Consider the following 14,848-nt stretch of genomic DNA (forward strand, 5'->3'; position numbering starts at 1 on the left):
CACCTGCCTCCCCTCCTTACAGGCGGGAGGGGCGCGGCCTAAGCAGCGGTAGAGACAGCCGCGGTGCCCAGCCGGTGACAGACATGGAGAGGTCTTGGAGCGTATCGTCCGGGTGCTCTCTTCCGCCATTGGACGCGGACAGGGACGGAGACTCGGTATGCTCGGACGAGCTGATGGGCTCGCAGTCCCGCCGCTGGCTGGCAGACGTGCTGGACGGGCGGCTGCTCGCAGACGAGCCCGACGCCGCCGTGGGCCGCGACGGGCTCTTCGTGGACTACCACTTTCCCGTGGGGGAGCTCGAGATGCAGCCCGGTATCGTGTGGAAACGACCCAAGGTGAGCACACGCACGCGCGTGTGTGCGAATCTCCCGCAACTCCAACGGTCACCAGCTAGTACCGCGCGACACGGAGATATCCGGTTCCGGTCAAACGGCAAAGACGATACCCGGAAGTCCCCCCCCCCCCGGGCGCTTGTGTAGACCTCAAGCTTACGGCCTCGCACGAATCACGGGCGTGGAAGCCGTAGCAAACTTTTTTTTTTTAAACTTTCTGAACTTATAAAGTATAAACAAACAAACAAACGGTTAAATTCAATGAAACATCAATGACATTAAAAGGCACGAGGAAACATAAGGACACTTATTTTGTGTGTATTTGGATCAATGGATCTATACATATTTTTTGGTTTGGGGATTTTTGCATAAGTATGAAAGATTTTTTATACAATTCAAAATCAGTAAGATTGGGAAAAAAGGTTTAATTGGGGGAACATTTTTGCATTCGGTTTTTGTGTATGAAGAACTTGACCAGACCTTTAATAACATTGACACAGAGTTAATCTCTTTCGTTTCCTAAAAGAAAACCAAATATTAAATCATCTCTTGAGAGAGTAATTGGCGATGATGGAGATTTGTCTTTAACCATTTTTGAGTCTTTGCCCAAAAGCTTTGTACTTTTTCACATGAGAAAAATATATGCTCTGTGGTTTCAATATTGTCTTTACAAAATATACAAATATCTTCAATATTAAAGCATAACCTCAGTAATTCTTTAGACGGGTGATGTTATTCATAATTTTGAAGCATGTCTCTTTCCCTTGATATGTATAGGTAGAGTGAGATACATACTGTAGTTCTCAGTGTGGCAATTGATTCCTTATCAAATTTCTTTAAAATGTTATTTTTGTTTTGACGTCCAGGGAATAAATTCTCTGTAAAACATCTTTTTATAAAAGAGTAGCTACATTTTCTGTCCAGAATTGACATTCTCTGGAGTGATAGTGAGGGTAATTGTGGTTATATGGTTTGGTGAGTCATTATATTTTTGGTAAGGAATACAAATTCTTGGGAAAGTGCGTTACGTAACTTCATGAACTCTAATATGGGAGGGTTAAAGTTGTGTTTAGTACGGAATTGTTCATAGTCTAACAAACTACCATTGTCATCCATCAAGTCAATTATTGACCACATACCTTTCTCAAACCTTTTCCTGTAAAATAGAAATTTGTTGCAATGCAGCACATATCTATTATTCCATATTATTGTACAGTGTGGTGAGAAGTTGTGTACATGTATCATTTTACAGTACAGTAATATTTATTTATTGAACTCTGATAATTTCACAGGAATCTTATTGATATCAAAATCAGAGATAAGCAGAAGACTTAGACCACTGACTTTGTTGATTAAAGTCAGATTGTCCCCCCTATCCGTTGGTAGGGGGTGACAAAGATAAATAACACAATGGTATATTTGTGGAGCTGCCGATATGCAAGCTCATTTTGTTGCGAAAAAGATGGTTTGACATTAACCAGTGGTCAATTCTAGATTTTAGATTGTGATTGGGATTGAACCAAGTGTATTGAAGAACTGCTGGATAAATATGTCTCCATGCATTAGTCAGATTCATCTTGTGACAGAGATCATTAAATACAGGATTAGGATGGCTTGAAGGGTATTTAGAAGGATATGCATCAAAAAATTCATCCTGGACCAGATTGAAATCCCCGCCTATTTTTATATTGTAAGTTGGATGAGAAAATTGAAGATCTTTGAAGTGTGCAGTTATTTGTTCTAATAGTCTTTTGATTTCTCTAATGTTTTTGTACCTGTACATGTTGATTAAAATGAATTTTAAAATTGTCAATGCTTATGACGAGGATCAACCAGTGACCTTGCTTGTCTACCAAATGTAAAATAACCTGCCCTTGACCTTGAAGTACATGACTAAACTAAGCTTTGTCTTGCCATTGTTTAGTCCAAAAAACAATGTTTTCATCCTTAGAATGCGTTTTAGAATGCGTTTTTCGTTTAACAAAAAAAGTTTTTTTTTCCCTTTAGACAAAAAAAAGGCATTTTCTTTTTGTTAAGTCCCTCAAGCCGTAGCTAACGTGCCCACCGTTGTTCTGTCACAATGTGATGTCACGGGTTGTTGCTCGAGGTAATACGCTCACCCGCAGATGACGCAGCCGTTGGCATAACCATGGCATCGCCGCAAATGAGCGGGTGAACGGATGTGTGAGTGACAGGTGACCCATACTGGGTGGATGAATTCGAGTACGACTACTGCTGGAAGTACTAATACAGATACTTCCTGTGACCCCTAGGAGTTCGGCGTGACCCCTGAGTTCATCGTGGAGGGAGCCACGCGATTGGACGTCTGCCAGGGGAGTCTCAGTGAGTGGGTGGGACTTAGAGCTTCTTAGAGCCCACCTGTGGAACCTTGGGTCCTAAAGCAAAGGTTCCACCACGTTGTCCAGCAGGACCCATCCCCCATGCCATGTCCTGCAGCCAATCACAGCTGTCGCTGGGGCGAGGGGGGTGGGGTCAAACCTGAACGGGTCACCTATCAATTACAGATATCCAGAGTTTGTCCACAGAAAACCCGGTTAGAACTGGACCGTGTGTAGGAGGACAGTGTTGACCAATCAATGCTGAGACGTGAGCATGCAGCTTAAGCCCCGCCTTTTCGTTCCAATGCCAGCTGGGATTGGCTCCACCCCCAACCCTCTGAGCAGGAAGGGGATGAGACGGTTGATGAAAGAATGAAGGAAAGTTTATGTTTCGAAGCTCTGGGTGAAGATCCATCATCTGCAGCAGTAGCAGGTGGTTCAGTGCCTCCTCAAGGAGGAGCCCCCAGACGATGGAATCCCATGAAGGTGGAGCCCCCTGAAGGTTCTCTCGGGTTCCTATCCATGCTACCACCCTCTGTGATGTCTGAGTCAATGTGGAATCATCTGACTCTGCCTCTGCATCTCCACACATTCTCCCCCCCGGGATCTTTCTGGGACTCTGTTGTGATGGCCACCGGAACACATGCCCGTCCCTGCTGACCCGATCTCCTCTGTCCTAGGTGACTGCTGGCTACTGTCTGCCATTGCTTCACTGGCCATGCATCCTCCTCTGCTCCAGAAGGTGGTTCCTCCAGGTCAGTCCTTCCAGACGGACTACAATGGCTGCTTCATCTTCAGGGTAAGTATTACCCTCTCTTATGGAAGTGACCTGGTAGATGTTTGGAGACAGTGTTTGGAGCGTTGCTCAGATGTGTCCCCTTCCAGTTCTGGCAGTATGGGCAGTGGGAGGAGGTCCAGATTGACGACCTTCTGCCAACCGACGGCCAGAAACTTATCTACCTTAGCTCCCCGTCCAAGCACGAGTTCTGGAGCGCCCTGCTTGAGAAGGCCTACGCCAAGTGAGTCCCATCTGGGCACCACCTGGGGGGCTGGTGCTTTGGAGTCACAGACCCCAAGGACCATGGAGACCTCCATGTATGTTCTGATGAAGGTGGAATTGGGGGTTCTTTGTTCTCCTGTGTGGGTTCTCCCCAGGTTCTCCACCATTGAAGGTTCATTGAAGAAAAGTGTCCGTAGCTGTAAATGGGAGGGTCATGGTTGGATGATTGACAGATAACCTGCTTGAGTTTAGCCCTGCACCCCGAATCCCCATAGCGGGCGGTGAATGAATGCTCTGGAGGCCTGGTGTTTTGCTTGAAGACCTTTAGGGTGGAGACGGAGGTTCTGCTCACCTGTTCTGTTTGGGGGTTCCAGGCTGAAGGGGGGCTACAGAGCTCTGCACATGGGCTTCCCCCACGAGGCCATGGCCGACATGACGGGTGGGGTGACGGAGGTGCTGAAGGTGGCCCTGCTGCCCCGGGACCTGGCGGTCTTCCTGCGGAACCTTCTTCAGAGGGGGGCCCTCATCAACTGTGCCAATGGGCAGGTATGTGATTCGGGGGCAGAGCCCCACGCCCAAGTCACGTGGTCCCACCCCCTCAGCTGGTGTACTGATGGGAGGTAGGTGTGCTGCTCCTGCAGGGTCCTCTGGAGCAGGCCAACCCGCTGGGGATCGTGTTCAGGCATGCCTACTCGCTCACCGCCGTGGAGAAGGTACTTTTCCACACTTGCCTCAGGCCTCCTGAACCTCCTCACGGAGGAGCTTAGTGATCTGACTTAGATAGAGCTGCCACTGTTTGGAGATCTTCAGGCTGGTATTTTCAGACCCCACTGACACACCCCAAGATGTTTATAAGATTAATAATAGGAGATCAGAGTATGGAAATACTAGCAAAAATGTTGTCAGTGTTAGCCTCATAGCATAATGTAGCTACAGCAGGATATTTAGCACTGCCACGCTAACGTTAGCCTGTTGGGGATGTGTAGCGGAGAATGTTCTGCTCGTGCAGCTCCGTGCTGAGATGCAAGTTGTTCCTCAGTTCCTTGAGTTTGCGTGTAGAGTTCCTTCTCACTCTGACCCCCCAGGTGGGGACAGCGTATGGCCCGGTGGACCTGGTCCGGATACTGAACCCCTGGGGCCACACCGAGTGGCAGGGGCCCTGGAGTGACTTCCAAGGGTGGGTACACCTTCGGGACACCTTCTCCGCCCAGAACCTCCCCAATCCCCTTCCGGAGGAGAACGTGACCAGATGCTCTGCCTTCGGGGGGGCACTTGACCATCCGAGGTCCAAACGTAATGGAGATGTTCTTAGTAGGTCTGCAGACTCAAAGTGCTGCTGAGACTCAGTGCTCAGGAAGGACAAGGTCCTAGAGAACCTTTTACACCTATTCACTCATTCATTCTATGGGTCCTTGTTGGTACCAGCACCGGATTGGAAAGGGTGCACCTTCATGTCCATCATCTATGAAAGATCACATGGGCTCACAGAATTAAACAGTGTCAGCTGACTGGGTTCTTTCTATGTTCTCCGACCTGGCTTCTCTCTATTTGTTCTCTCCATGTTCTCCTGTCTGGTTACTATCCAGATTCTCCTACCCAGGTTCTCCCCATGTTCTCCTACCAGGGTTCTGTGTGTATGTTCTCTCCATGTTCTCTTTCCCCCTCTCCAGTCAGCAGTCCATTGCAGACTCCGAGATGGTAAGTGGTTGGGCGGCTCTATGTGATTGACAACCTATGGTCTGGGTTAAACCCTGCCCCCTTCCTGGGGTCAGCTTGGATTGGCCGGGCCCCTAGGTGACCAGGTGCTGAAGGTGTTTCTCCCCTGCAGGCCGGAGTGGAGCTCCGTCAGCCATGAGGAGCAGCAGAGACTGGGCCGGGTTCAGAAGATGGACGGGGAGTTCTGGTGAGTCTGGGCCCGCTCTGATTTCCCGTTTGGGCCGTGTTCCCAGAATCACTGTACAAATAAAGCTGACATTTCACTTTGCTAATTTCCTGTTTCCTTCCACCAGGATGTCGGTGTCGGACTTCCGTCAGAACTTCGACGTCATGGAGGTGTGTCACCTGACCCTCGGCCTCGGACGGCCCGGTTCCGTTGGAGAGCCCTGGTCCTGCGTCATGCACCATGGGAACTGGGTGACTGGGATTTCTGCAGGAGGTCCTACTAAGGAGGGTGAGGAGCATCTCAATACGCTTCACCAGAACCTTGGGAAGAGGATCGGCAAGAACCTCACTGCCAGCTAACCCTCACAGCTGGAAGGTTCTAGGTTCCGATCCTTTTCTCCCCCTGACTGCCTAGGTTCTCCCCACATTCTCCTGCCTGGGCTGTTTTGGAGCATGTGGGGTGGACAGGTCCTGGCAGGCCTCTTCTCTGACACCACCCACCGAGCCTGTGTGTGTGTGTGTGTGTGTGTGTGTGTGTGTGTGTGTGTGTGTGTGTGTGTGTGTGTGTGTGTGTGTGTGTGTGTGTGTGTGTGTGTGTGTGTGTGTGTGTGTTTGGGTGTGGTTGGCCACAGTTTTTTGTTCTTGTCATGCCAAAGGCCTGGATTTGCGTGGTTTCTATTGAAAGGACGCAGAAACACACATTAACACATACTTGTGATTGACAGGTTCAAACCCGCCTCCTGTCCTAGTGTCAGCTGTAATCGTCTCAATCTCCACACACACACACACACACACACACACACACACACACACACACAATGTATATATATTCACCATGAATATATATATATATATGTGTGTGTGTGTTTGTGTGCGTGCGTGTGTATATATATATATATATATATATATATATATATTTGTGTCTATTAGTGTCTATGAAGTTAGTGTCTATGTGAGAGCTTGTGTCCCCTGTGTGTATGTGCTCTCCAGGTCTGTTCTGGCAGAACCCTCAGTTTGAGTTCAACCTGTTGGAGAAGGGCAGAATGTCTGAGTCCTCCAAGAAGACGTGTCCCTTCATCCTGGCTCTGATGCAGAAACACCGGAGACGTGAAACTACCCTGGCCATGGCACTGCACATGTACCAGGTAAACATACACATACACACACAGGTAAAAACACACACAGGTATACACCTGCATGTGCAAAAAAATAGCACATTCACAGATACACTGTTACGTACACACACAGAAACACAGACACACACACACAAAGCAACACACTGGTATATACAGGTACACAAAGACACCTACACACACAGTTATGCACCTACAGGTACACAGTGTCACACACACACATGCAAACACAGAGTTACACAGCTACATACAGACACCTGTGTGTAGACACAGACACAAGTATACACCTTCACGCACAAAAAGACACACACACACACACACACACACACACACACACACACACACATACAGGTACAGTTTGGCCAGTGCTTCTCAGTTATTTTCTGTTTCCCCCTAGCAAGAAGAAAACAATTTGCGCTCCCCCCCACTCTCCGCCGCGACTATAAATAATATAATTTATCTATAAAATTGTTATAAGTACCTTATACCTCTGCATAAAATTATATCCTTATTAACATTAAAGAAAACAAAAAAGAAAGAAGTATAGTGCAACTTACAACAAAGAATAACAACATTTTTTTTAGTCTGTAACAGAAAAGATTTCAAGTGTTAAGTTACCTCGTCTCCCACTGTAGTCACAGTGAAGCCAAGCGCTACATATGCTTCGTCATTATCATTTCCTTGTCTTAGCTTTCGGGTTCTCTCATCTTTTGTCTTATCTTCATCTCTCTCCACCTTTCTTTTCATCCCTGTTAAAAAAATTTCATGTTGTCTCTTGAGGGTTTGTTTACTGTATTTCACATCGCCTGCTCAGTGCAAAAAAAACCCTACATCAAGGGTGTCAAACTCATTTCTCATTGCGGGCCACATACGGCCTAGGTAGATGTCAAGTGGGCCGGACCATTAAAATGATAGCATACTCAGCAATAAATAACCAAAATATCATATCTTTCCTCTGGTTTGGTGTAAAGAAGTACAAGGACATTTGGAAAATCTTGGAATTTAATGAACAATCCTTTTACAAAACATTTCATGAAACACCTCATATTTCCTTAAACGTGTAATTTACTTTTATTATTCACACATATGCATTTGCAACTGATCCCACTGATCGTTTGGGGTAAAGAAGTACAAGGACATTTGGAAAATCTTGGAATTTAATGAACAATCCTTTTTACAAAACATTTCATGAAACACCTCATATTTCCTTAAACGTGTGATTTACTTTTATCATTCACATGCATGCATAGCAACTGATCCTACTGATTGTACAAAGGCACAAAACTTTAACAAGTAATTGGTATTGAAAAATATAATAATGCACTTTAAGATCAAATGAGACTTCTAAAGAAAGGGATTTTAAACCATTTACACATGTGCATATAAATCTAAATTGAATCCCTGCCCACACTTTACAAACTAAAGAGAGTGCTATTAAATGTGTAAGGAAGAAAGTATTCTCCTGTCCTGTAAATGTGTAAACTTCATAAATGAAACATGCATACACATACAGTAGATACTGATAATGTATGGAGTTGCATTAGCAGTAGAATTCCACCATACTCTTTTGTAGGGAAGCTAGTGACTAACATTAAATTGCACATTTTCGCTAGCACTTAGCTAGCTGGCTTTTACAGCTGCTTCACTGATTTCTCGGCTATGGGTGAAAGTGGACCGCTGTTTCCTCAGACCCGCCAGCAATTGGTTGATCTTATCTCTTCTCAGTTGTCCTTGCAAGCTGTCATATTTTTTGCTGGGATGAGTCTTGTAGTGGCGCTGAATATTATATTCCTTAAATACCGGAACTTGTTGCGAACACACCAAGCACAAAGGTTTCCTGTGCGTCTCTGTAAATAGATAGGATGTAGTCCATTTTTCTTTGAAAATTTTGCACTGTTTATCTACTTTTTTCTGTTTTGATATTGACATTTTGGCTAATGAGGGAGTAGCGGGGAGGTAGAGAAAAGGGTAGAAACAACGTCATAACAAGCAGCAGATGGTGCATTGATAACGTCCGCCGATTGGTCTGTCTCAGTGATGTGGCCTGTCTTCTACTCTGACAAAAATAATGCACCCCCTAGTGGAAAATTCTTGAATTGCACTTAGTTAAAAAAAATTAAATCCTTGTCTTTTATTCATTTTTTCACTTTCAAATCATTCTGCGGGCCTGATCGAACCTCCCTGCGGGCCGGTTCTGGCCATATGTTTGACACCCCTGCCCTACACCATAGAGCTAATACTCCCTCCCTGTGTACACTCTGACAATGAGAGTGCCACTGCCCACTGTTGAAGTGGATGTGCACTAACACTTTATGCTAGTATAGCAAAAAAAAGCCACTATTTGAAAAGGACTGAGTTGGGCCCAGAAATATTTGGACAGTGACATAATCTTCATGATTCGGGCTCTGCATCCCACCACATTGGATTTGAAATGAAACAACTACAACAGAATTGAAGTGCAGACTAAAAGGCTTAATTCAGGAGGTTGAACAAAAATATCTGATTAAACATGTAGAAATTGTTGCTGTTTTTATACAAATGCTTCTCATTTCAGGGGCTCAAAAGTAATTGGACAAATAAACATAACCCTAAGGAAATTGTTACTTTGCAATATTTTGTTTAGAATCCTTTTCAGGCAATGAGTGCCTGAAGTCTGGAACCCATGGACATCACCAAACGCTGGGTTTCCTCCTTTGTGATGCTTTGCAAGGCCTTTACTGCAGCTGTCTTCAATTGTTGCGTGTTTGTGGGTCTTTCTGCGTTAAGTTTTCTCTAGAGCTTTTGCAGTATGTTTTGGATCATTGTCCATCTGTACTGTGAAGTGCCGTCCAATCAACTTTACTGCATTTGGCTAAATTTGAGCAGAATGTATATCCCTATACTCTTCAGAATTTATCCGTCTGCTTCTATCTTTTGCCACATCATCAATAAACACAGATGAGTCAATGCCATTGGAAGCCATGCATGCCCATGCCATCACACTGCCTCCACCATGTTTTACAGAAGATGTGGTGTGTGGTGTGGATCATGAGTGGTGTGGATCATGAGTGGTGTGGTGTGGATCATGAGCTGTTCCACTTCCAGACCGTTAAACTGCTTAATTGATAACAGTTTACAGAGGGAAGAGCCCATGCAGCCTTGTTCTATTTTGTGGCCTTCTGAGTCAATTGTCCAATTACTTTTGGTCCCCTGAAAAAAAGGCGGCTACATATTAAAGAGCTGTAGTTCCTAAACCCCTGCTCCAATCTGGATGTGAGTACCCTCAAATTACCGCTGAGAATCTGCACTTTAAGCCCATATTGATTATATAATTTTATCCTGAGTATGTTTTCGTAAACCGCTAAAATAACAAAACTTGTGTCACTGTCCAAATGTTTCTGGGCCTAACTGTATTTATGCATAAATACAGTATACTTGTTTATAAACACATACAGACAGAGACACACATGTAAAGACTCATGGGTGAACACAGCTACACTCACACACACATACAAACACTAATGCACAGACATACACACGCATGACTGATTAACTGGTGTTCTGGTCCACCCCTCCTCCTCCATGACTTCCTGACTGCTGTTCCTCCAGGCTCCTCCAGGGCGTAGCTTCCTGTCTGCAGAGGACCTCCTGGTGTTCCCCCCAGTGCTGTGCAGCCCCCAGTATTCCCCCCGCAGGGAGGTCCTCCTCCATGGCTCCTTACCCCCTGGACACTACATCATCATCCCCTCCACTTCTGAGCCCAACCAGCAGGGGGCGTTCCTGCTGCGGGCACTAACTGAGGCTGGCGACAGTGCAGCGTCAGTGGTCGATCATCCAATAGAGATTGATTACTACTCGCTTGCATGATGAGTGATTATGATTGGTTTGTTTGCAGGCCCGCTCCAAAACCAGCCAACCAGGACACCTCCTCAGGGATACAGGTGCAACATCGGAATTCATGGGTCCACCTTCACTCCTTCACTCTTGGTGTCAGCTGGGTTCTCCCAACGGGCTCGCTGCATGTTCTCCTGCTGGGTTCTCTCCATGTTCTCCTGCCAGGGTTCTCTCAAGGTTCTCCTGTCTGGGTTCTCTCCATCTCTTCCTGCCTGGGTCCTCTCCATCTTCTCGACTTCTAACCGTGTGTGTGTGTGTGTGTGTGTGTGTGTGTGTGTGTGTGTGTGTGTGTGTGGTTCTTCAGGGGCCCTCCTTCCCCCACCAGAAGGCCCTCCCTCCAGCCCAATCCATCAAGCATCTTTTCAAGAAGCACAGCAACCAGGTTCACATGCACGCACCTTGTTCACACACATACACACACACATGTGTAATACCAGATGTTTAAGAACTAGCTACAGTACTTGGAGTCGTCTAGTAGTACCTGCAGTACTGCGGTACCTGTAGTACTGTAGTAATGAGATTCTTGGATTGTGCTGCAGGTCCAGAAGTTTCATTCTGCTTCTCTGTGTCTCACCAGCGAGGGTTCTGCAAACCCCACCACCTGCACAGCATGCTGAGGGATGCCCTCCAGGGAGGAGGTCAGTGTCCTGCTTCTCCTCCCTCTGCTGGGCTTCTTGTTTCCATGGCGATGACCCTTGTCTTTGTGTTCAGTGTTAGCAGGCACTGAGAAGCACCTGTCCCTGGAACACTGCAAGAGTCTGGTGGCCCTCACTGATGTATCCTTGCAGAACCTGTGGCACTCCTGGAACCGGGTGTGCAAACCAAAAAAGGGGTTCAGGGTGCTGGATGGTTGGAGAGCTTCAGGTTCCGCTTCGGTTCTACCTCTGGGTTCTGGACATGTGATGCTAGAGAGTGAAGTTCTAAACCTGAATTTGGTAAAAAAACAGCTGTATGTCGCACCTTGGTTCGAACACATTCCACTGAGGAGGAACACCCTATCTCCAGCAGGGGAGACCCAGCTGAGGGTCTCAGCTCCACAATGGGCACCTAAAGCTCATGCCTGAAAAGGGACTTGAACCCTGGACCCGCAGATTAACACTATTGGAGGTCCCACAGCCACACCTAAAGATGCGTTGTCTCCAAAACGTTTTCGCTTTTTGCAGAACCTGTTGTTTCCTGGGAATGGGTCTCCACAAGGTTCTGCTGCGTCATAGACACGATGTCATACGTCTAATGTGTCCTCAGGCTCTAGTGTGCGGTGAAGGCATGTTTGCCATGGCCTATGGTAGATGAGTGAGTCAAGCATCACATTTTTACTCTAATGGTCCAGTGTTCCAATCCCTGGGTAGGAGGTGTGCGTTACCATGGAAACCTCTTCTAGGAGAGCACGCTCAGCTCTGAGGAAACCCGTTCTGTCTCCCTGCATCTGCTGCCCCCTGGTGGCTAGCAGGAGGAGTTCTGTGCCAGAGGGTTTGATACCTGGGGAGACACTTTCTGTCCGTGATGGTTCCTGTGCAATTGCCTTCGGAGGATCTCCTTGACCCATGTCCTTCTTAGAGCCAAGGTAGCGCTCAACTCAGCTGGCAGGACTTCCAGAGTCTTTGGGACAAGATCCGGATGTGGACGGTGAGGGCGATGGCGCCGTATTTCGCAAGAATAACGCTGTTGTTAACGCCGCTTCTCTTCTCCTCCGCAGGACATTTTCCTGGTTTATGACAAGAACAAGACCCGGCGGCTGGAGTACCAGGAGCTCAGCCCGGCACTGAAGGCTGCAGGTAGGACCCTCTCTAAGAACCTCTCTGGAGGTCAAAGCCGGGCCAGATGCAGTGTCTTACTAGCAGGGAGAGACAGATCCCTTCGCTGGGTTCAAAACCTCCTCTGCGTCCGCCACAGGGATCGCTGTGAATGACCTGGTGATCGGGCTGGCTGGCCTGAGGTACACCGAACCAGACATGACCATCAGCTACCCTGGCTTCATCTACATGCTGATGAAGATGGAGAGCATGATCCGTAAGAACCGAGGAACATCACACCTACAGGGGAACTAGTGATGGACCACCTCCCAATCCCAGCTGGAGAGGCTCTTGCAGCCCTGAGAGCAAGATAGCAGTAGATAATGGATGGATGCATGAAGATATTTCATCTCTCCTACTTTCGAATGTCTCCCTTTATTTTATTTTCATTGTCATCCTTTTTGTCTCAGACAAGTTCCACGCCTACGACTTTGGGGGGGTCGGAACCATCACCCTCAACTACCGACAGGTACACACTCCTCCTCACTTCCTATTTATGGCAGGAAGTGACAAATGCCACTAAAAAAATCTGCTAAAAAATTACAAGTGGCGTCATTACGTGCTCAGATACTTCTACAGACCTCCAGAAATACTGTGGTCCTTCTGATGTGTCTCTCTCCTTTGATTTGTTCCAGTGGCTCCAGATGACCATCTACAACTAAGCAGCGATATTTGCCTCCTGCACCGCCATTTTTGTAGTCTTTGTAAAGAAGTGCGTTAATGTTTTTTGCATGACTTTAAAGTGTAGATCTTTTTATTTGAAAAGCTGTGGTGTGTGTTTACCTGGAGATCTCAGGATGAAGGTAGAAGAGGCGGTCACAGGACCTGTGGCATGTTAACACCTCATGCAATAAAGGAGGAAGAGGGACCTGCGGACTCCTCATCACCTCAGGGTGTGTGTGTTTGTGTTTGACACTGTGGGTGTGAGTATATTTGAGCTTGTGTGTTTTCATGTGAGTGCCTATGAGCGTCTGAGTGTTAGTGTGTGTATATATATGAATGTGTGTGATCTTGTCTATGGTAATGTGTGTGTCTGTGCCAGTGTTCAGTTGTTGCAAAAATATTCTGCCATTAGTAATGTGAACCAATATTAAAACATCCATGGATCAATTAGCTTAGCATAGCTGCCAACTCCAACCAGCAACTTACAAACAGGACGTTGAGAAATCCTACATGGAATCATACATCGAAAATTCAAGGAAGGTTTGTGTGAGCATGTTCTTTGGGTGTGTTAGTGTTTGTGTGTGTCTGTATTTTGAGAATGTGTGTGTTCTTGTGTATGAATGACTGTTTGTTTCTTCAAAATAAGTGAACTGCTTCATATTAAAATGTCCATGGATCCATTAGCTTACCACAATTACTAACTCCAGCTGGCAGTTTGCAAGACAGGAAGTTATGAAGGATGATTAGAACGAATGTGGAAAATTCAAGTTGGGTTTGGGAGGTACGTTTATGTGTGTGTAAGGGGGAGGGTCAGGGAATGGGTGACCTGGGTCTGCACTGTAAAGCATCACATGACAACACCAAGACTGTATGCACCGACCTGTGCTGCTCCGGGGCCGCCGTGACGCTAATTGACCCGGACAGCTTCAGCATGACCTACCCCCCGCCCCCCTCCCCCGACGCACGGTCCGAGGTTGAACCCCCTTCCTGAATAAGCCACCACCGGCCGCCGGGGGGCGCAGGAGCCCCGCCCCGGCAGCTCGACGTGTCGGGGACCCGCCTTCGACTGTGGCGTGAATATTGAGGAGCCTCCCAGCCAACGAGGCCGTGCGTCACGACCGGAAAAATCTGCACTACCTTCAAAATAAAAGGATTCGCGCCTATGCATCCTGACTGACTGAAATTTCGACTTGAGCTTTTTGGACGGTAGAAGGTCGAGAAAAAAAGAAGGAAAAGTTCGGTTTTTGTTCCAGTTTATTTCAATTCCACTGAAATCATCTGACCATCTTCGGGACATGGGTAGCGGTGGAGCGTGGAGGAGAAACTTTAGTATGAAAAAGTGATTTAGTGGAAAGTACTTAACCTTTTAATCATCATATAGAGTACGCTACTAGAATTGATAGCAGTCACTGTTATTGTCTCCTAATTGTCTCTCTAAATTTGTTCATATTTATTTGACTCTTAATAATGTGTTACGCTGCTGTGACAAAAGGATCAACAAAGTTTCTTATTATTATTCTGCTAATTATTGTAATTTCAATTTTTATCATTATTCATTATTGGCATTCTCATAATCTTCATGTTTTGCTGTTGTTTTACTATCATTCGTTATATTATTTTCCCAGTTCTTGCGATATTTTTAATCATTCTTATATTTTTACTGCCCTTTTTTATTGTCATAAGTAGTATTGTTCTTTGCAATTTTTCTATTGCAATAATCGGTAAATTGCAGTGGCGCTAAGGACAAAACTATTCCTACTACTTCTACTCGTTTTTCCTGTACTTGCTTAGTATGCTCAACTTTCCTCCCCGAAGCGAACTCTCCCCTTTTATT

General features: G+C 46.3%; 1 protein-coding gene across 1 annotated transcript; it reads left to right on the plus strand.

The window, feature by feature from the left end:
* Window positions 1-53: 53 nt before the first annotated feature.
* Window positions 54-13,219, plus strand: LOC147235532 (calpain-9). The gene is made up of 20 exons (XM_086139261.1): window positions 54-335; window positions 2,606-2,675; window positions 3,352-3,470; window positions 3,557-3,690; window positions 4,046-4,217; window positions 4,313-4,384; window positions 4,757-4,848; window positions 5,500-5,574; window positions 5,681-5,841; window positions 6,543-6,697; window positions 10,274-10,482; window positions 10,560-10,605; window positions 10,863-10,940; window positions 11,136-11,196; window positions 11,270-11,334; window positions 12,116-12,184; window positions 12,255-12,333; window positions 12,452-12,568; window positions 12,762-12,820; window positions 12,987-13,219. The coding sequence occupies exons 1-20, from the start codon at window positions 84-86 to the stop codon at window positions 13,011-13,013; spliced, it is 2,112 nt and encodes a 703-aa protein (XP_085995387.1). The 5' UTR covers window positions 54-83; the 3' UTR covers window positions 13,014-13,219.
* The last annotated feature ends 1,629 nt before the right edge of the window (window positions 13,220-14,848 follow it).

This window comes from Fistularia commersonii, chromosome 3, assembly GCF_037954325.1.
Source record: "Fistularia commersonii isolate RoL2024-O1a breed Wild chromosome 3, RoL_Fcom_v1.0, whole genome shotgun sequence".
Taxonomy (NCBI): Eukaryota; Metazoa; Chordata; class Actinopteri; order Syngnathiformes; family Fistulariidae; genus Fistularia; species Fistularia commersonii.

Bases quoted from the DNA above. Each gene is read 5' to 3' on its own strand.
- LOC147235532 (XM_086139261.1), top strand. From the start codon at position 84: ATGGAGAGGTCTTGGAGCGTATCGTCCGGGTGCTCTCTTCCGCCATTG. The intron at 11,197-11,269 runs GTCAGTGTCCTG...CTTTGTGTTCAG, and splicing joins GGATGCCCTCCAGGGAGGAG to TGTTAGCAGGCACTGAGAAG. The intron at 12,821-12,986 runs GTACACACTCCT...GATTTGTTCCAG, and splicing joins TCACCCTCAACTACCGACAG to TGGCTCCAGATGACCATCTA.